This window comes from Schistocerca serialis, chromosome 4, assembly GCF_023864345.2.
Source record: "Schistocerca serialis cubense isolate TAMUIC-IGC-003099 chromosome 4, iqSchSeri2.2, whole genome shotgun sequence".
In the NCBI taxonomy this organism is placed as follows: Eukaryota; Metazoa; Arthropoda; class Insecta; order Orthoptera; family Acrididae; genus Schistocerca; species Schistocerca serialis.
In genome coordinates, this window is record NC_064641.1 from 439,086,155 (window position 1) to 439,108,286 (window position 22,132).

Here is a 22,132-nt window from a genome sequence, read left to right on the forward strand (position 1 = left end):
TTCATAATTTTCGACGGATTGTAAACTTTAAAACTTAAATCGTCCTTGCCACGGTATCATTCGTTCATCAATTGAGATGTTTTGACGTAGATTCAACGTTTCTTTAAACTTTTTGTAAAAATAATCAATTACGAAACGCACTTCGACAAGCCGGTCGGCATTATCGGGTTTATTGTTGCCGTCGGAAAAATGTAAAAATGATAATATTTGTCTGAATCGATTACGGGACATCGTTTTGCGAAATATCGGTGTGTCTATCAACGGATTCGTTGACCAATAATCATCGATCATTGCTTTTTTTTACAATTCCTATAAGGATAGCAAGCCCAAACCATTTTCTAAGTTCGGGTCCCGTAACGTCGAAAAACTTGGCATTTTTTAAATCCAGTTTCCTTCTATTGCAATTTTGACTGTTGTACTTGTTGGTTTCGTTGCTAATATATTCAAATAGATCATTCCCAGTATATAATTCTACGATATCCTCGATGCTCTGTGTGTCTTTGTGAAATATGTTTGGACCCGGGGATCCTTCAAATTTATTATTGGTCCTCGGTAAATCAAATTCTGACCACTGTGCACTGCATTCTTCGTCTGATTCAGCCGACTCAGTTGGCAACCGTAGCGTTCGTCGAATTCTTCTTGGACGTATTTCACTGTCTTCCTACGATTCTGCTTCACTTTCATTTTTTTTTTATATCCAATGTCTTCTTCCCTATCGGCTAAGTCGTCCGGAACGTCAGACAAGACGTCCGCGGATTCATAAACAAAAAATTTGTTGACGAGTGTAACTTACTGTTACCTAAACAAAACACCAACAGAATGCAAAAGATACTAATTTGCTGTCGCCGGCCACTGCGCGATATTATGCTCACGACACCACTGTGGTGTCGCCGTCCGTTGACCGCTATATCGCGCACACCACTGTGGTGTCGCCGGACGGCATAGTGTTAATACTATAAATATAGAGAGCTACGGAATTTCCTGTTATTTTTTGCGTGCAGAAAATAATCTCAGCCGAAAATTGGATGACATCTGGAATCGATACCGTCCATCTGAACTTCATTTGCGAAAACACCAGTGTCATAAAAGAGGTCACGTGAATAGCGGCAGTATATGTGACGAAAGTCAAGGACTAAGAACTGCCTCTGCAAATATTTTCAGGGCTTAGCAGTAGTTCTAAACGGGAGTCATAACTGGGTACACATGCACCTAACATTCTTCCGGCACATTCTCCGGCTCTCCTCCGCCCGAACAGTCCTCGGAAAGCCCAACGATACTAGACTACCCCTTTTCATCCTCAGCTGACTGTCGTCATCGGATGCTGAAATGAGGGGCGTGTTGTCAGCCTGCCACTCTCCAGGCCGTTTTCCGTTTTCGTGACCTGCAACCGCTACCACTCGACCAAGTAGCTCCTCAGTTGGCATCACGAGGCTCGGGGCAACGCGGTAAGTCAACAGCGCATAGCGACCCGGATGGTCACCCATTCAAGTGACACCCACATCCGACGGTGCTGAACTTAGGTGAGCTGACTGGTACCGGTGTACCCACCGTGACATGGCCGTTGACTGCATATTAAATGCCTTATGCCGGGTGTGGTGGAATTAAAATGCACGAAGAACTCTGTGGTCAGTTCCTACTACAATGAAGAATATGTTCACAGAAAAACTTAAAATTAATGCAACAGGACATAATTCATAATAGCGCTTTATAACATGTAGCGTCATTTTATTGTATTTCACCAAATAAAAAGTCAATTCTCGACTTCCTTCCGTAACCCTCAGACACTAGTCCTTGGACTCTTTGGAGTACGATTTGTAAGCTGCGATGTAAAGACACTATTATCGCCTAGCTCTAAATGTGGAAAAATGTAACGCGGATGAGACGGAGAAAACAATCCCATAATGTTCAAATCCAGACTTGACAATCAAGTCGATTAAATATCTAGGCTAACATTACAAAGAGGCATGAAACAGAACGAGCAAGTAAAGTCGATTGTAGAAAGGCGAACGCTCGACTTCGACGTATCGGGGGAATTTTAGGAAAGTGTAGCTCAGCTCCGAAGGAGGCCGCGTACAGGACATTTGTGCGACCCGATCTTCATTACTGCTAGAGTGTTTGGGATCTCAACGAGGTCAGATTAAATATATCGAAGCAGTTCAGAGGCATGCTGCTAGATTTGTTACAGATAAATTCAATCAACGTGTAAGTATTTTAGAAATGCCCAGTGAAGTCACACAGGAATCTCTGGAGAGATGAAGACGTTCTTTTTGCGAATCATTATTGAGAAAGTTTAGAGAACAGGCACTTGGGACAGATAGCAGGACTGACAGATCGCAGGACTATCCTACTGCTACCAACATGCTCCTCGCTTAAAGTCCGCAAATATAAAATATGAGAAATCAGGGCTCGTACAGGAGCATAGAGACAGTGATTTTTTTTCCCTACAGCATTTGCTAGTGGAACACGAAAGAAAATTAGTAACAGTTGAGCAAGGTACCCTCCGTCATACACAGTATTGTGGCTTGCGCAGTATGTATGTAGGTGTAGATTTGCAAGTCAACTATATAATAGAAGTGTGCCGAGAGTACGTTGTTCCTTACACACACACACACACACACACACACACACACACACACACACACACACTGGGAAGATTGTTTCCGTCACTGCGTTTAACATAAAACCAAATTACACACCATCATTAAAAATGGTTCAAATGGCTCTGAGCACTATGGGACTCAACTGCTGCGGTCATTAGTCCCCTAGAACTTAGAACTACTTAAACCTAACTAACCTACCGAGCGAGGTGGCGCAGTGGTTAAACACTGGACTCGCATTCGGGAGGACGGCGGTTCAATCCCGCGTCCGGCCATCCTGATTTAGGTTTTCCGTGATTTCCCTAACTCGCTCCAGGTAAATGCCGGGATGGTTCCTTTCAAAGGGCACGGCCGACTTCCTTCCCCATCCTTCCCTAATCTGATGAGACCGATGACCTCGCTGTCTGGTCTCCTTCCCCCAACAAACCAACCAACCTAACTAACCTAAGGACATCACACACACCCATGCCCGAGACAGGATTCGAACCTGCGACCGTAGCAGCAGCGCGGCTCCGGACTGGAGCGCCTAGAACCGCACGGCCACCGAGCCACCATCATTAAATTTCAGAATTTTATTTACGACCCGATTCGTTGCCTTTTCTTCATGTCAGGTGGCAGTTCCGGTTTTCAGCGCAGGTGAGTTGCTCCTAGGTAAACAAACAAAGTCGACATATCTGCAGTCCAGTGAATTTTCGTTGTGTAATTTACTTGATGGCTCTGCATTTGAGATTCACACATGGAGTATTTACAAAATTTACTTTTTCTTTAAAATTCATTTCCGCGTATGTCTAAGGGCTTGGACGCTAATTTGGGACCCCATAAACGATGTCTCAGTCTTCTTAAAATTGAACAGATATTTTAGTACTATTTTTCAAACATCTCTCTACAAATGTTTTAACACTAATTCAGACAGGAGAAACATATGGTTGGACGTGTATTGACAATTTTCGACAGCTCCGAGAACAGAGTACAAAGCAGGCAAAAGTGTTTCGGAGCACTCCCAACATCTTACCTAATGAACATAGGGCTCCGTAGTAGACCCCGACATTGTGAAGTACGATTGCAGTGGGCGGGCGATCAGCAAGACTGGCCCGTAGATCGGTGGAAGCAAGCATGTCGGCTGGTCAGATGAGTGACGTTCCTAGTTACATCAGCACAATGGTGGTGTCCTGACACGCCGTAATACAGGTGAACGGCTGCTCGAAATAGGCAGCGCTCCGCGGACGGAGCCGGTGAGGGCAGTATTTTGCTGTGGGGAGCATTCACCAGGGATTCCATGAAACCTGTGGTAGTAATCGCAGGTACCGTGGCAGCTGTGGACTACGTGATGTTGGTTGCGGACCATTTGCATCCTTTCATGCTTCATACGTTCTTTGACAATGATGTCTTCCAGCAGGAGAATTGTCCAGTTCACGACACCAGAAACGAGTCACAGCACTAGAGTGAACTCGGCACATTTGCAGCCGATGGAGCAGACCTGTGACGCTATCGGGCAGCAGCTCTACGCGCATTAACAACCGGTCCGCAATTAACGGGAAATGCGTGATCCATAAGGCGATATCTGGTGCCCCATAACTCAGGAAAACTACCGAGGCCTTGTCGAATGCGTACAGCGCAGAATCGTTGCTGTATTAAGGCGGTAGAAAGCGGCTCATCAGTGTAGCACAGAACTTTGTAATGCGGCAGCCATTCATACTGAATGGAAGCTGTCTTGCGGTTCATTGTACTTCCACTCAGTATCAGTGTAAATGTTACAGAGCGTGCTGGTTGTAATACTTCCCTGCAGATAAAGACTGTGTGCCGCATGGACCTCATTGCTGGGATGTGGCTTACACCCAAACCCCCAGATGTCAGACACTCAGACCGGTAGCAAACGTTCTCTGTCGATAAAACATGAACCAGAACTCCGATTTAGTTCGTACTATGTGTTGTTGTCCAGCAGAATGGGCGTAAACGTTAATTAAAAGTAACACCAGAACTACGGAGCACATGAAAACTGTAACTGTGGGTAACTAACACATATTACTTCCGTGGGGAAATTGGTAAAGGGTACTTTGGTACCTCGTACCAAGAGTTCTGCACTCAAATTCCAATGACGACAATTATTTTTATTGTATTATGAGTGAAAGTGTCAATGGGACAACGTATTTATGACATGTAAAAGGGCTGTTTGGAGTTTACAGCAGTGTTCTCTTAGCAGTCTGCTTTCTCTTCGTTTCTTTGAAAGTAGTAAATCTATAGACTGCATTTGTAGTGTCACAGAATATACAATCAGAAAAGAAAAATAAAGAAACAACTGCATCACACATGCGGAAGCAATAACAATAATTAATAACAAACAAAATAATAAGCTCAATACCAAGCACACAAATTTCAATCAAAGAAATGAAAGCAGACTGCCAAAAGAACATTGCTACAAACTCCGATAAGTTCTTTTAGATGTCACGAAAATGTTTCCCATGTAACTGTTTCAAGTGTAAACAGTTAAAGAAATTGCCAAGAGTGGGATTTGAATGCAGGCCCTTTATCGCGACGACCGAAAGTACAATTTTTTTATTTTTAAAAATTTTTATTGATCTAATTTTGTTCGTTACATTCGTTCAGGGCGGCCGTCCCATGACATCCGTTCAAGTTCATCGTTGATACATTCACTCACAGTTTTCTTATTACAGAGGGCAACTATCCCTCTGACCGAACACGTGAACTACGGCGGTCTTCTCAGCCAAGCGAGATCAACAATACGCGCCTTTACAGATACGCTTTTCCTGTGCTCCGTAGCTCTGGTTATACTTTTAATTACCCTATACGTATGTTCTACTGGACGACAGTTCACAGCACGAACACGTCTGTGTGATGTCCTTAGGATAGTTAGGTTTAAGTAGTTTGAAGTTCTACGGGACTGATGACCCCAGAAGTTAAGTCTCCTAGTGCTCAGAGCCATTTTTTGTTTTGGTTCACACACTATCAACATACAACATTCGCTACCGATCTGAGTGTGTGACATCTGGAGGTTTGGGTGTTAGCCATTATTTCGCAGTATTGTTTGTTCCAGAAAAGCTTATCCCACAAGGTACACAGGAGAAGGTCCGTGGAGATTGGGAAGTAGGAGCTAGGTGCTAGCAGGAGTGAAACTCGGTGGGCGGATGCGAACGCATCACTCGGTAAGAGCATGCAACGGGCCAGTCACGTACGTTTTGTTATTCTCAATCAAAATATTAATTTCAAACATCAGTCATGAAAATATTAATTTCAAATTATTACTGATTGACGCGAAAAGAGTTCCGGAGACGGTAATACCCTGACGTCTGATTTTCATGACGACGGAGGCGCGGAACAGTGAGTTAAAAGGCTTTCTGCATGTTGCCTCTTGCAGACACTCAAATATTGTACAAAATACATTTTTAAAAGTTTACACCAAAGCTGGTAACTATTTATTGGCTGACTAGTTCGGTCTTTACCTATTTTTCACAAATCATGTATTTTGTACTAATCGCTAACTATAATTTGGTGTCACGCTTGTGAGGCGTGCGGTGAGAACGGATGCTGTTGGCTGCTGGAGCGAGGCGAGGTGGGGTGGAGTGGGGTGGGTTGGGGGTAACACGCTCCGCCTGTCCTGTAAGTACGCAGTGCAGGTAACACAAACCTGTGATCTGAGCTTTCACGAGCTCCTGATAACCGGCTTACTTCTCCGAAATGGATGTGAAGGTAATCCCCACGATGAGCCAGCAACGGCATCATCACTCATTTTCGAAAATATCACAACGAAACTAGCGCAACATAACACAGGCAGCAAGGGCACAGCTTAGCGACAAAGCAGACCACAAGACAATCAACACCGGCTAGTAGCACGCTGCACAGTTGGTAACGATAATCTGCAATGCGACACGAGGTTTCCCGATTGGTACCAATCAGAACTGAGGAATCCGCGTGTATTTGTGTCATGTTTGGTGTGGATAATTCTATGTATGAGATCAGGCTTTAGCAGTCGTTTATCTAGTACGATCTGATCCATGTGGCAATGCTATTTGATACACAGTGGAGACTTCGTTCTCATTGGAATACACTGTGTGTCACGTTGGCTTATTTTTCGTACATGTTATAGCAAATAAGAATAAGCTAACGTGACACATAGTGTATTGCAATGAGAACAAATTCTCGATTGTATATCAAATATCGTGGACACGTGTATCAAATCATGCTGGATAACGAAAATCTGAAGGTACATCTGAAGCGAGATGACGTGAACAAAATTGTCGACAGCGAACATACCCCAAATACAAAATACGTGGCTTGTGAAAATGGACAAAGCCCGAAACTAGTCAGCTAATAAACAGTTAGCAGCTTCAGTGGGTTAAAAATTGCACGAGGCCTGCAGGCCGCTGTGGCCGTGCAGAAACAAGAGAAGTATCAAAATGTATCAGTCAGTCATTGTGTTGTACCCGTTCTGAACTGGTCGACACACATTTGAGCCAACTATTGCAGTTATCGTTACTTATTTATCGAAGACTATTAGGTCGTTAATATTAAGAGGCGCAGTGCATGTAATTTTAGTTCAAGAATATAGAATTTATTGTCAATCCAAGTATGGATATAGGATTTCTTGTTGGACGTCCAACACCTTGTCGCCCACTAGTAGTTTCGCCATCCTTTACTGTTAACTGTGAGTTGCCCCCTTTACAAAACGAAATGCATTGAAAGTAAGATTATTTTATTTCTAAACCAATTCGCAGAGAGTGTAGCTTTATTCTATCGTTGGGTGCAGCTAAGGCAATCGCTTATTCCCTGTTTTACCATTTAGTACTTTTTGGAGCTTAGTGAAGCGAGACTTAAAAGAGTTAGAAGCGTATTCCAGCGTCTCAGTCATCATTTTGAATTAGACTCGACCGGAATATTTCATACCAGCGCACTTTCTGCCTCAGGTTTACATATTCACTCTGTGTTTGCTTATATTATGATGCATACTAATACTATCACATTATCGTCTGTCATAAATACATCACATTAGTGTTTAATTTCTAAGATTTTAGTGTCTGGAACGCACCTCCTGAATCATACCATACCCCCTTCCCTCCATAAAAATCACGAGTTTAGATTTTTGAAAACTTGTGATAAAACTTAACCGAGGAATCTTTTTTTTTTCAAAATACTGTACTGAAATTCAGGTTTTTAAAACAGTTTCCTCTAACAAAACAGTAAAAGCACAACATTTAAAACATATAACAGGTGCTACAGTCTTCTCCCGTTTGCAGTGTCACGTTGTTCTCTAGTTCTGCTCGTTACATATTGGAAGCGTAGGTAGCCTTCATGACTATGACGTCATGTTTTCAACTGCTGCCAGGCGCAACGTTCAAACAGTTGCACTGTAGCTGCTCAGTGTTTTACCAGATTCCCCTAAAAACCGAAAGCGGTGACCCATCTACAAACTAAGTAAGGATATACATATTAAGGTATGAGTAACTTACGGAACATTTTTGTTCAACATAGTTATCCTCTCCTCTGTTACTTAAAAGTAAACGGTACTGATAGTAAAACGGAACTGCCAATGTTTAATTTAGGTTTTATTGGAAAATTTTTATTTGTGACAGGAAACAGAGGGACGTTACAGTAGAAAGATTAATCGTATAGCGCAAGAAAACGCAATTTATTTCCTCAACGAAAAAAAGCAAAACAGAAGTACATCCAATGTCGCTTCAATACGTCGTCGAACTTATATAAAAGACGTTTCTCTCTCTCTCTCTCTCTCTCTCTCTCTCTCTCTATATATATATATATATATATATATATATATATATATATATATATACTTGCATGAGAAGCAATTACTTTGTTTATATAAAAGCGCAGAATTGCTTGATCAACTAATTTTTATTAGTTATGAAATGCGATCTATATTCTGTAGGGATATGAAACACGCATGGACTAACACTCAATGATGTGCGGTTCTAATTATGTGCAAAACAAAGAGAATCTTCAGCTCCCAGTTTCTCTCTTACACATTCATTTATGTTTATTTCCCTACCGAAGCTGCCAATACTACCGGTTACCCTACCGTTTACAGCATCGTTCATGTAGTGAACTGTAGAGATCTCTCTGTCACAGGTTCTACATCTGGAGCCAATTCCCATTTTAACAACGCGACGATCCTTCCACTTTCTCGAGCTCACTGCACGCCTCTGACTGCGAGCCTACTTCAAGACAACGAAATGCGATGAAATATCTCCTCCGTCGTTACTTGAAGGCGGTTTGAGAAATAAAATTACGTAGAGTGTCGAAAGTTAGCAGCTGGAAAGAAAATAACAGCTATCGAAGTTGGAGGGAATGAGACGCAGTAAGAATCTCTTGGACTAGTAAATCTGGGAGAGAGGGAGTATATTATATTGTGAAGTTTATTCGGAGGAAAAGTGGTCGCCAACGGCGGCTGTATCCGATATGAAACGCAAGAACAGACGGAGAATACGAGGGGGAGGGCGGGGCATTGTGGGGGGGGGGGAGGTCGATCCGCTGACGCTGCGCGGGTCACGACCTATGCAAGGACGCTGCGGGCCTCGCGGGCAGTAGCAGAGCCAGCAGCAACAGCTGAGGGCGCAAGGGGCAAGTGCGGGGCTAAGGTTGAGATAGGAAAAACCGACCGGTTAAAATCAATGCCGGTATTTTAGTTGGGGATAACCAGTATTTTTCGGTATTTGTTTGGTCTCCGTTAAAACAAGAGTTTTTTATTTCTTAATAATAAATAACAGGGGGAAAAAAACGAAATATGAACTAGACATAGCAGCAGCGCTTAATGTTTTGGTTTTTAATTTAAAAAAAAAGAGTAATTTTTATTCGTAGAATTTCCATTGGTTTGAAATACTGCGCTGTTACAGAAAATAGGAATATCGAACAGTGCTATTTTTATGACAGTGCCGACAGAAACGAGCAACAGACAGTGTCGCAATAACTGGTACAGCACTGCTGAGACACTACTGTACCTGTCACCGTGTGGCGTGGCCCACTAGGTGGCACGCGCGTACATACAGTGTGGAAGGCTTACCCCGTCTGTTCAGTACCGTCGTTTCTCGCTGTCGTCCGTGCACGTCATTTATATACAGTGGTACACAACGGCACCATTCACAGTCTAAAAGTATTTTACGAAGTATACGTATTCAATGAAGTACTTGCTGCTTGAAGATAGCCCACTACAGCCAGCATTCTCAGCTACGGCAACAGTAACGTCAACAGTTTGTGGCGCATTTGGCCGTCGACCACCCACAGGAGCAGTTCCCAAACCGCCATTTCATTCCAACTTTGGAATCACGTTCTTCGACCCCGTTGCGGAAAGAGAACCTCTCCGCATCCCTTTACGGCGTGGATACTAGCGAAGAGCAGCAGCACTATTCCTGTTGTGATAAAACAGCTTTACGAGTGGAGCCGTGCTTGTCTTCTTCAGAGCCATGTTCACTGTCTGCAACTGTAATGAACTATCATGCTTCTTTTTCAGTCCTTCGTCGTCGTACCAGTACCGGCGCCTAGCGAAAATCATAACACTAATATTACTAACACCGCAAATCCTGCAGCGCACTGTCTGATCGTCATTCCTATAAATTTGGGTTCCGATAAGATAAATAGTTTTCGGCCTACATTGGCTGTAATAGCGAAAGTTTAATTATAACCACGCTGTATTTAATGCTTAGCGATACATCAATAAGAACTACATGGAATCCATCTTACTACCCGGATAACGCGGGGCACAATTTTCAGCTTCACAGTGTTATGGACTGAATTTAATAATTTAAAACGCTCTCATAATCTACTGATGAAGGGCTATAACCTTAAGCTAAAGGTTTAACACAATACGTTAGATATTACAGTTGGAAACTGTGTAATACGTTGTGAGTCAAAATGACTTACGGCACGCTAATTACCCATGTTCTATTAACCCAGTATTGGAGAATCACAGCTCTTAGCGACTTCCAACAAACTTTACAATTTCAAACCTTTAGCGAACTTTAAGCCGCTGACATCGTCCTCAAAGTAATGCATGAAAAAAATAAATAAATAAATTATTGTTAACCACAGTTTCACTGTTCACGCAGAGACCGCGACGTCAGTCAAGAAGAATTTATTACTTATTTACTACTAACTCTACTCGCAACACATTTTGCAGGCACTGTCCACATATACCACCGAAAGTAGTTGCAAAATTAAATTATATCACTGTACACCACATAGTTCGGTAGATATGACATTTATACCTCGGGGTTCGATTCTGTAAAGAATCGGAACTGGGAGTATTCTGATTATAAAAGAAAAGCACAACTTGGAGGATGTTCTAAAGTATTAACTTTTTTTAACCGATTTTTGGCTTGCAGGGTTTTTACAAGACTTTAACTGACTGCCGGTCCCAACGGCAGTGCCGAGGGCGTGGCAAGTACGCCCCCGTCTAGACCGCAGGTACGTAGGCGGCGCAAAAAATTACAGCAAAGGAACATCAAGGAAAGACGGTTTAAGAATTAACCGGCAGAGGTATGCGAGTTCTCTTACCCCACTTGTTCTCACCTTCTCCTCACGAGTGGCAGCCTTTCCGACGACCCGCGACTGCAAACGTGCGAGCTGTTGACACAGTGACATTTCTACAATGTCATTTCGCTGCAGCAGCACGGTAAACGAACGACAACTACTGAACAGACTTCTATCGCTTATGTGGTAACAGTGCTCTTGGTTCACATAGCAGTCGTTTACACAGTTCGTTCGGGTTCAACAATGGAGTTGTTGCTTCGCTAAAGTATTGTAGAATATCAAAGATCAGTGACCGGTTGATGAACCAAACGTGCTACCTGACTACAGGCTTCAGACTTTTCCCGAATTCTATCTACTCAAGGCTGGTGAGCAGCGACGGTGGAGGAAGCAAGCGAAAAGATGGAGGGAATATGTAATTTACTAGTCGCTGAAGCAGGTACGTTTCTCCTGAAACTTGAGCTTCTCTCGAAGTACTGATTGTTTACATAACTCAAGGGAATGCAGTAGGGTAAAGTTCTCGACAGGTGAACACCTTCGTCATTTTCAAGGCACAAATAAAACGAAGGCGCCTGTGCGTGACAACTGCTGCCTGTAACATTATTCAGTAATCCTGATTTTTTTGTATTAAATCTATTTACGAAATTTCTAAATCTATGGACAAAATTGCCGAAAGGTAGTTTGCGGTTGGGAGTGGGGGGTGCGTTCGCACCTTCGCTAAGTTCTGCCAGGGCTGCAGGGTGAACGCCGGACTCCGTCGAGGTCGTCACAGAGGAGGATACATTGCTTGTGAGCAACACTCGAAGACCCACATACTGGCCAAATATGGTAATTTAACATCACTGGTTCTATGATAAGTTTTATATTGTATCGGTCAAGCAGTTAATGATATGAAAGCTACATGGAATGAACATGAACGTACCTGGAGGTTACGGAACTGTGACTACATTCTTGCTGAGCAAGAACTGAGTTGGTGCCAAAGCTACCAGCCAGTCCCATGTCCACCTAGCACACAAAGCTAAAATACTCAACCTGCTGGAAGCCCTGGAAATCAAACATCTGATCCACAGTCCTGATTTAACATTGAACGAGGAAGCACAGCTCACAATTTCCCGTTAAAACTTCACGTAAGCCCCACATTTCTCCGTTTCTTCTCACGCTGTCTGTTCCACTCCATTCCTTCATTTTTCCTGTATCTATTTATTCTATTCTGATCTGATTGTCTATGTACTCCGTTTCTTCCACACCTTCCCTATAGTAAGAAAAAATTCTTCGTGCCCCTGCTATAAACTTTAGATTATCTGTTTCCTTATGCAATAGTCAATTCTGTGTTTAACGATCATTTATCTTCTCTCTTCAAGCTATTCTTCAATACTCTGGCCTTCTGTTAATTTTATTTTGTTGAAATCATTAGTTAAATTTAAATTGTTATACATGCTATTAGGTCGAATTACCACACGCATCTCTTCTCATCCGCCGATTGTAATTATTCTTTACTAACGCTGTCCTCTTCCACCTCAATGTTCACGTGCGCGTTTGCAACCCCTCCCCACCACACACAGACACGCACACCCACCAATACACTTATAGTTGTTGATGTTTATTGTTAATGTTCTTAGGGTTGGTTCCTTTTACATTTACTCACTGCATAACTCTTAACATTTTCAACTGCGTACCCACTACCATGTCAAAGATAGCATTCACTCTGCGTTTGCACATTAGCCTCCATGTGTAATATCTTTCCAGCCATGTTCGAGAATCTGGTACCTTATTTAACGACAATAAACAGTGAAGTCTGATGGTGTTGAAAGCTGAAAAAACGGTAAACAAAATACATCAATACTTAAGATCATTATAGCCGACACTGTTAAGGCGACCGCTTGCGATATAAGGAAAATTGGGTACGAGTCCCGGTGTGGGACAAATTTTCATGCGTCGCTAACAGGTAACACAGATCATGAAAAGAATTGTAAAAGACGTGCTCATGTAAAATCGGACGATAGACACGAAAATAAAAACTGTGTAGTCTTATGCTTAAATTAAAATTTATCTCATTTTCTGTATTCAGTCAAACAGAATACACTACAAGCTGCAGAAATTAGATTTCTTAGGAAGGTGAGAGGTATAACCAGTGAAGAACATATAAGAAACGAAGATATTAGGAACGAATTAAATATTTATAATATTAATGAAAAGACTGAAGAAAGTAAAACATTATGGTAACATCATCTACAAGGAATGAGTGCAGGGAGAATCCTATGTCTGACCATACTTTACCAATCTAGAGGAAGAGGATTATAGGAAGACGTAGAACAGAGCTGGTCATGGCATGCCAATCTTTACGCGTGCAGCATGTGTGGGCCAAGGAAGGCCTGTTGGGCCAAGGAAGGCCTGTCGCTCGGCTTTGCTCGGGCCTTCTCGTAAGTATACCGGAAGACATGACATTTCATAGAGCATTACGGTGCGGCATTTTTCATTCGGCACAACTGTGTAAGCTCTGCAGAGTTGTGGTGTCAACGCTGTTTATCCTTCGCTATTTGTTCTTGATATGAAGGACGTTCAAGGTCCAGCGGCTGTTTGCACAAAAATAGATGGAAATGACGGAATAAGGGGATGAGAATTCTCAATACGTGTAAGCGACGGGTACTGCTTATTTGCTACGAAATGACACTGTAGTACCACGCAGAAAGAATTTAAACTTTTAGATGACAATGAAACAGTAAAAATCTGCAATGATCAGGCATGGAGCACTTGATGAAATCTGTGGTAAGAATAGCAAAATTTCTGAAGTCGCAAGCATTATTCCATTTTCAGTTGCAACAGTTTTCAATCGAAATGTATGAAGAGTACGGCGACTTCATACACGTCAGCAAATTATGTTGGTTAAGTCAAGGGCCACGACTGGAACGATTTTCGATTTAAATCTCGCTATTGTTGAATTTATGAAGCAAAAAAGAGTACAGGAAAGAAAATTAGAACATCCGGAATGTATTGCAGGCTTCACATTTTAAGTGGACTTGACTGCACACGGCCCACAGTAAATGGCTCTGAGCACTATGGGACTTAACATCTGAGGTCACCAGTCACTTAGAACTATATATATTTCCTCTTGTTAGAGTTAGTGAGTCCATTGTGAGATTGTTAGACAACTACGAGATGACGTTGTTTTAATTATGACTTCGAAATGTAAAATTAAGCAATTTAATTACTGTTCTTACGCTGGTAAATCCCTGCAGTACTGGCGCTTGTTCACATGGCCGCGCCATGGTATCGAAGCCCGACCCTAGAGCAGCCAAAATAAAATGGTGCAGCTGTTTGATAAAGTGGAGCATCGCGCGGCAATTCGTTTTTGACAGCAGCGAAATATTGCAGTTGCTTCAGGACGATCCAGGCATTTAAAGAAGCCACTAGATTGGCCTGACACAGCTGCAACATTTCCGCTGCTGTCGAAAACGAATTGCCGCACGATGCTTCACTTTATCAAACGACTGCGCCATTTTATTTTGGCTGCTCTAGGGTCGGGCTACGACAGTGTAGCGCAGCAATGTGAACAAGCACAATTACTGCAGGCATTTACCTGCATACGAAAAGTAAATAAGATGCGTGATTTTAAATTTCCAGATAATGATTAAAACTATTTGTCGTAGCTCATTTGGATATTTTTTTTAACGAATAATCCGTACATCCGTGAAAATTGATGGAAATACTGGGTGACACGGTGGGTCAGGTAGGTGGAGAACGGGAATTTGACACCCCGTCCCCGAGAGGTAAGTGTGAGAAATGGTGCCGGTCAAATGGTAAGAGCTGGAGAGTGGGTTGTACGAACTACAAAGCAGATCTGTTGTTCGTAATCAATATACACGTATTGTTGGTGCAAACGTTAGCCTTGCTCTGCATCTTCCACCAGCGTTACACGACGACAACTGGCTCTAGCGCACGGTAAAATAGCACTAAGAAGGGGTCGGACCCTCCAACTGGAGGAGCGCACTTAGCCACTGATCGACGAGTGTGCGCCTGTGGCTGATGCCCAGGGAGAACTAACGTGGTGGTAGCGGTAGCTCAGTCAAGGCCCACTGCATCGATGTCACTGAGCTTCAGTGTCCGCACAGTTATCCGTGCGTCGAACTCTATAGTTCGTAGACTCATACAAGACTGCAGAGTTCAGTTGGCCGGACCTGCCCACCGTCGAGTTCACTTTCTGTAAGGCTCATCAGGCTATGCTTGGTCATACCCAGGTTCCCTCAGTTCTTAGCCTTCACTCCCAACAAACGCATTACAACTCGTCTTGGTATCTCACCACATTTGACGAGCAACTGCCAAGAACGCTTGAGCTTTACCTGTATCCTGGAAACGCCTGTTGCCCTAGGAACGGTACCAAATACCAGTTACATCAATTTTACAGGTAATTACTATGCATTCCGCCAAGGGGCTACTTCGTGTGCCCCAGAAGTGAATCTGAATACTGGTTTTTACCATTCAGGGTCCGCGCCCTAAAAAGACTGCCCCGGCAGTTACCACGTTGGAGGGAAGCAAGTGTGGCCTTCCTGAACTTACTTTCCAATATTATTATGGCATTCTGGTTTCGGTCCGCAACGCTAAACGGTTGTGGTTACGAGAGCAGATGTTCCCTACTACTGTCCGCGCCTAGGATATGTGCAAGACGTTACTGTGCTTATATGCAATCATTTCACACTAATAACTGGTCCGCCCCCGGCAGCTGAGTGGTCAGCGCGACGGACTGTCAATCCTAAGGGCCCGGGTTCGATTCCCGGCTGGGTGTTGTGTTGTCCTAATCATCATCATTTCATCCCCATCGACGCGTAAGTCGCGGAAGTGGCGTCAAATCGAAAGACTTGCACCAGGCGAGCGGTCTACCCGACGGGAGGCCCTCGTCACACGCCATTATTGTTATTAAACTAATAACTATTTTTAATATTACTTCTGTATAATTAAGTCGTGGTAGATGAAGAAGAATAACTTGTGACTAAATTTCGAGGTGGTCGGTTAAGAGCTCTAGAAGTTGTGTCTTTTCGGTAGTTTTTTGTGACCGGTGAAAAAGTGAAATACAAGGTTTAAAGTTGGTACGAATACATAATCTAATGAAAAAACTCTGTAAATAGATTTTCTCTTCCGTGTATACAATCTGAAATGAATAAATTCAGTAAAATCTAGCGATATGCAGAGCTTGGTAAAATCTGTATAGATTAACTACCTTTTATTTGAACAGAGAACTCCCAAATTTCAGTATATTGTACAGACAAGAAGTTAACGATGTGCTGTGGCTTTTTGACATTTTAGCCACAATCCACACCTGGACAGACCTCTCAGATAAAGCAGGAATTCGCACCGTGTCTTTAAAAGAATTCTGTTTGTTTTATCTTGTTAAGTCCGGTGATACTTTTAACAGGGGTTCTATCAGGAAAAGACCCCCGGTCAGCAAAAAATTATCTGAGGACTGGAACATTCCAAATGGGAATGCAAGCATCAATTATAATGATCAGAAGGGGTATGACTCAGAGACACCTGTGGTCACGAGCTGGTCAGAGCAGGGTGATTTAAATCCTGTCGGCACCAATGCGCGAAATCCACATCTGTGGACCGCCAGAAAAGGAGTCGTAAGTGCTACTTGCCATTGTCTCCATGTCTCTCCACGCTCTGCCTCACGCGTGTTATACTTCGATAAATTTTCGAATTTTCTTGTGTGGAGATTCCATGCTAGAGCGAAAAAGAAACGTTACGCCCTCCTTGCTGCTGTCTTCTATAAAACAGTCTGTGTTAAATATTGCGTAGCGAGTGCAGTGTTTTGTATGTGACGAACTGTATTAGACTATGAAATTTGACTGATGATGTCCAATTAGGGTGAGAAATATTAATGACTGAACTTACGGACGGCAATTAACAGACAAGTTCCCCGAATTATATAAACAATAACGTTGGTGAGCTCTTAATGGCCACTGTTTGGAAGGTACAATTCTAATATTTCACCAACAAATCAATTACAGAGAGTACAGAACTTGATGGTAGCGAATGTGAAATCATTAATTAAAGAATTGTGAACAGGAGGCAGGCGAGCACGGAGTGTGAGTGAGCGGTCCAGTTTAGGTCCAGTGGCATCAGTCGTACCTGCAGTAACGTTTATTTATAGTGCTGAGTTTACAGAGTTATAAATGTCTTCAAGGTGGCAGTCAGCGGCCGGTCGTAACCGCTGATGCCCTGCCAGCGAGATGTGATGTCGGGGCGCAGGCCACTGAGCAATGCCTGTGTGCTGTCTCTGCGGCAGCAGGGGCAAAGAACACGTCACCTGCCCAGATGTTTGGCGACAAAGTGCGGCTCCCACTTCAGTGCTCTCGTAGACAGCCTGTAGTGTGTTCAGGTGGAGACTGCCACCTTGGGTCAAGACTAGGCCCTGGATATCCAAGGGTGCATCAGATACTCAAGTCGGCCAGGCTTGCGCGAAAGCGCCACGCCTGGTTGGTGTGCAGATGACAGCTTGCGGATCATCCGCGATGATCCTTAGTGCTGGAGGGTTGGCCGCCTATCAGTCCTCTCATCCGCGACGTTCCAGTATACAGTAGCAGCAAACCACTACAGTGGTCTGCATCAGGTTGCTGCGTCTCAGTGTTGAAGTCAGCAAGCAGGTAGAAGGCAGACTATTATCCATCATCCTGTCGTAGTTTAATTCTAGTTGTAGAGACACGGGCAGAAAAACAGCATGACTGAATATGTCTTTCAGCTCCGAAATCATGTTTTTTTTTTTTTTTTTTTACGGACTGATTCTGTGCCCACAACGTGATGGCTCTAGGTATAGGAATGCATTTGCCAACGTTTAACGGTCCCGCCAGCGCTCCTTGCTTCACTGTTGTAACTTAGTAATTATTCTAGGTAATCGGGCTCATATCTTTCTGCCTATGTTTGACTCTGCAGTGGCGCTTTGGCGCTGAAGCTACGTAGTATAATTGCACAGAGCCTTGTTACGTAGCACTGCGACGTTTAAGGTTCTACCTTTTCGCTCTGAGGGCATGTGGCAAAGCTCGCCTCATGCCCTGAGGTCTGTTACATCGGTGTTACACGCTGTTGACATTCCAGCTGGTACACCGGCCCAGAGCTACCGTTCTACGTTTTGAACTCGCACTGGTACAACTTTTTAAAATATTTAAACACGTACAGTAAAATTATTCTGCTGTGTGACACTGCTATGAATTATTATCACAAAACCGCTGATGCGGAGAAATTGCAGTTTTTACGTAAGATACGTGAAAGGCGCATACGTCAGATGTGGTGTGGTGTATTCAGGGTTGTCCCCTGCGACTTTTGGCCACCACACTTACGTGTCTGCTTCGTAGGCTAGGTATGGCCCCAGCCTCACCTAGAAGGTTGCTTGTAGTTACAATAGCTAAGGTACATGTACAGTGAAGCCGCCACAGCGTTCGGGGGCCCTGCCTCGCCACTTCGTGGCTTCTAAGTCGCAACACATAGGGCTGCAGTCGCTATCACTAATTTACGTTCGCGCCGTCACGTGAAACTGCGCGTATATCCTTCCGTAGGCGAGTACTTACGTCGGGGCTCCGCCCAGGGAGAGCCACATACGTCCCAAGCTCGGAGAAACAAAAAGCCGCTTTGAGTCTCCTCTACGGAACCCGCCTGCTGATACCGCTCCCACTGCCCGCCAAGGTGCCGTGCCGCCCTTGTCAGACGCTGTGCTTGCACCAGTGTTCTTTGTGACTGCCACCCGAGGCCATCGTCCCATGCCACCGTGTCGTTACTAGTACACTGCCTATGAGCTTTCATCTTCGTTGGAATGCGTCGTTAATATTCCCTGCTCCTCAAGACACAACTGTTCTCAAGTTGAGTTGTCATTCCTTTCTCAGAAATAGTATTTTGTTTGGTTCTTGTAATAAACAACTGTTATTTTAAAGAGTGCATTTCACTAAATCCAGACACAACACTCACTGAGCAAAGGATATGACAGTAATAAGTCCCAAGGGACAATATTTCTTCCAGGAGTCACGTACGTCTACATTCTGCTCTGCAAGCCACCCATCTCTGGTAGCAGTGATTTCCCCCACCCCAAACCTATCCTGTTCCACTCGCGAATGGCGCGTCGGAAGAATGGCTGTCGATAAGCCTCTGTATTAGCTCTAATATCTAGAACTATCTCGTTCTGGTTATTTCGCGCGATGTGTGTGGGAGGAAGTAATATGTTGTCACACTCTGCCCGGAAAGAGCTTTCTCGAAATTTCGAAGGTAAATCCCTCCATGATGCACAACGCTTCTCTTGAAACTTCTGCCACTGAAGTTTGGTGAGCATCTCTGTAACGCTCACACGTCGATTAAACGATCCCATGACGAAACGCACCACTCTTCGTTGGATCTTCTCTTTATCGTCCTACCTGCTGCGGATCCCATTTTGAAGAGCAATACTCAAGAATCGGCCGAAAAACAGCCTTTTAAGCCACTTTACGTTTCCTTAACATTCTTCCTATGAATCTCAGTCTGCCTTCTCCTACCCCTACTATTTATTTTATGTGGTGATTCCACCTAAAGTCGCTCTGAGTAGCAACTCCTGTTTCCAGAAATTGTCATCAATAGAGTAGTTGTACAGTAGTGGATTTCTTTTCATTTGTATATTTATTTATATTCAGTGTCAACTTCCAGAACCTGCACCATCCATAAGCCCTCTGCAGTTCATTCTGCAAATCGATACTGTCTTTTGGCGTTGCTACTTTCTTATAAATAGCCGTATCATCTGCGAACAGTCTTAAAGAGCTCCCGACGCTTTCTACTAGACCACTTATATGCAATGTAGACAGTACGTTCCTGGGATACTCCGAAATTTATCTTTACCACCTGCATGGAAGTCTTGAAACCAACCGCAAATTTGGTCAGGTACTCGGTAAGTCATGTTATTTTCTCTAACCGTCAGTGCTGGACGGTGTCAAATGCCTTCATGAATTTAGGGAACACGCATCAATCTGAGCGCCGTTGTCTACAGCGCTATGCGTCTCGTGGAGGAACAGAGCGAGCTGAGATTCTTCGTAATATCTCTGCTAACCGAATACGTGTTTGATTTTTGTAGAGGAGATTTTCGTTCTCCAAAAAAGTCATAATTTTTCAGTAAAAAACATGTTCCATAATTCTACAGCGGATCGACGTCAACGTTAGAGGCCTATAATTAAGAGCATCCGTTCCATGGCCCTTCTTGAAAACAGTAATGACCTACGTTATTTTCTAGTCGCTGCAGATCCTTCGTTGCTCCAGCGGTCTACGACGAGTTGCTCCTAGAACAGCAGCAGGTTACTTGGCATTGTTCTGTAAAAATCCCCATGTAAACACCACACGTACTCCGATATCCTTGTAGATGCTACCTGCGTGTAGAGCACTTCTGATCTATTAAGGGGAATTTCGCAGATGGAGACTAGTATGCCCGCCCTCTCACTTGTCAGGACTGGGCAGGAAAACCGGCCGCTAACCCTAAAGGAGAGGCATCCCGTGTTGGCTCAGACGTATTATCAACACTGGGTAGCACCTCGTAGATGTTGCTAAGACTTAAGAAGGCAGCTGCGCGGCCCGTTCCTCTTCCGCCTTCCGCTCAGCGACAAGTGACCAACCACTGTCCACCTCTCATTCTTGAGTGAGGACGGACTGGTCAAATGGTACTCATCGGAAGACAGAGCAACAACCACGTCACGAGGGGATTCCAACGACACCAAAGGTCCTCTGGTCTAGTCACCGGGGGCCTGATGTTGCCGCAGATCTGAACGCTGTCGTCCTTAGCCAATGCTGCTTGCAGCTGTTGAAGAGCGCAGACAATTCTCCTGGGTCCGCTCACTACAAGTACAATCTCTATCCATATCCTACTGTGTAAAAAATTGATATGGGATATCAGACAATACAAACAAAGCAGTCAGGAGTAACTTAGACTGCTAACAGACCCTCGCAAGAGAGACAGTTACCTGGTTGCGGCGCTATTGGGGTTGTAACGTACGCAACGTGTACATGGGAGAATAAACACTAAAATCTGCTCTACAACGTTCTCATTGTAGCCCGAGACCGCAAGCTCTTAAAACAGAAATAAAATTCTCTACTGAAAATGGATGTATCAAAATTACTTGTTACTAGAAATCGCGCTTACATAATAGCAAAGGCAGGAAATAAACATGTAAACTCTGGTGCACTGACTTAATCTATACTCTGTGTACTAAAACGAGTTTTAAATGTTGTCACGTGACGCGTCACTTCTGACGGCCGTCTCATGCAAGGCTACGCACTAAGATTTACGTAGAGACAGAAACTTAACCAGTAAAATATACATGTACAGCTCACGTCTTCGCAGAAGCACGTGAAAGAAGCAGAAACTGAAATAAATTGTTGCGTATCACGCAGCTGTTACCGCTGTTACCGCTAGGGTGGCGAATTATACCACATAACAGTTTTGTAAAGTAACCACGACAAACATGCAGCATCCCCGCATCACGTCTCTCTTCCGATGGAAAGAAAGATACTCGTGTCAGCTCCCTGGACGAGTCAGAGCCTACGATGCTTTCACGTTACAGCAAATCACGTTCTACGGAACAACGTCCGTTGCCCTCTACTCGGATTGGGTAGTTTCCGTGCCGTCTTCCAAGGGACTCGGTCGTAACTCCGAAGCGCCTCGGATACAAGTGAATCCCACAGCGCCGCGTCACCCTGTAGTTTACCTCCTACCAAACCCACACGCGGCCCTCACTGGCAAGATGAGTACTGACCTGCTGCCAGGCGAGGTTGGGGAAGAGCTCGCGGGCGAGCGCGCCGGCGACGGCCATGTGGACGGCGGGCAGCGAGACGCCGAAGAGCGCCGCCACCCAGGTGCGCAGCGGCAGCATCGCGTACGCCAGGAAGACGGCGAACACCACCTGCCACACGCCCTCCGCCGCCACGCGCCGCGTCTCCGACTTCACGCCGCCACCGCCACCTGGACAACACACAGTCGCAACACTCGTGGAACTGGTTCCGAGGCTGCATTCTTTGGAGACTTAACAGTTAACATCGGTATAGATATATTT

General features: G+C 44.1%; 1 protein-coding gene across 1 annotated transcript in view; it reads right to left on the reverse strand.

Moving 5' to 3' along the window:
• Positions 1–22,132, reverse strand: part of LOC126475054 (Ca(2+)/calmodulin-responsive adenylate cyclase) — a 375,710-nt gene that overhangs the window by 326,703 nt on the left and 26,875 nt on the right. The window contains exon 4 of the mRNA XM_050102605.1: positions 21,836–22,015. Within this exon, the coding sequence (XP_049958562.1) occupies positions 21,836–22,015 (180 nt within the window). The remainder of the gene's footprint in view (positions 1–21,835; positions 22,016–22,132) is intronic.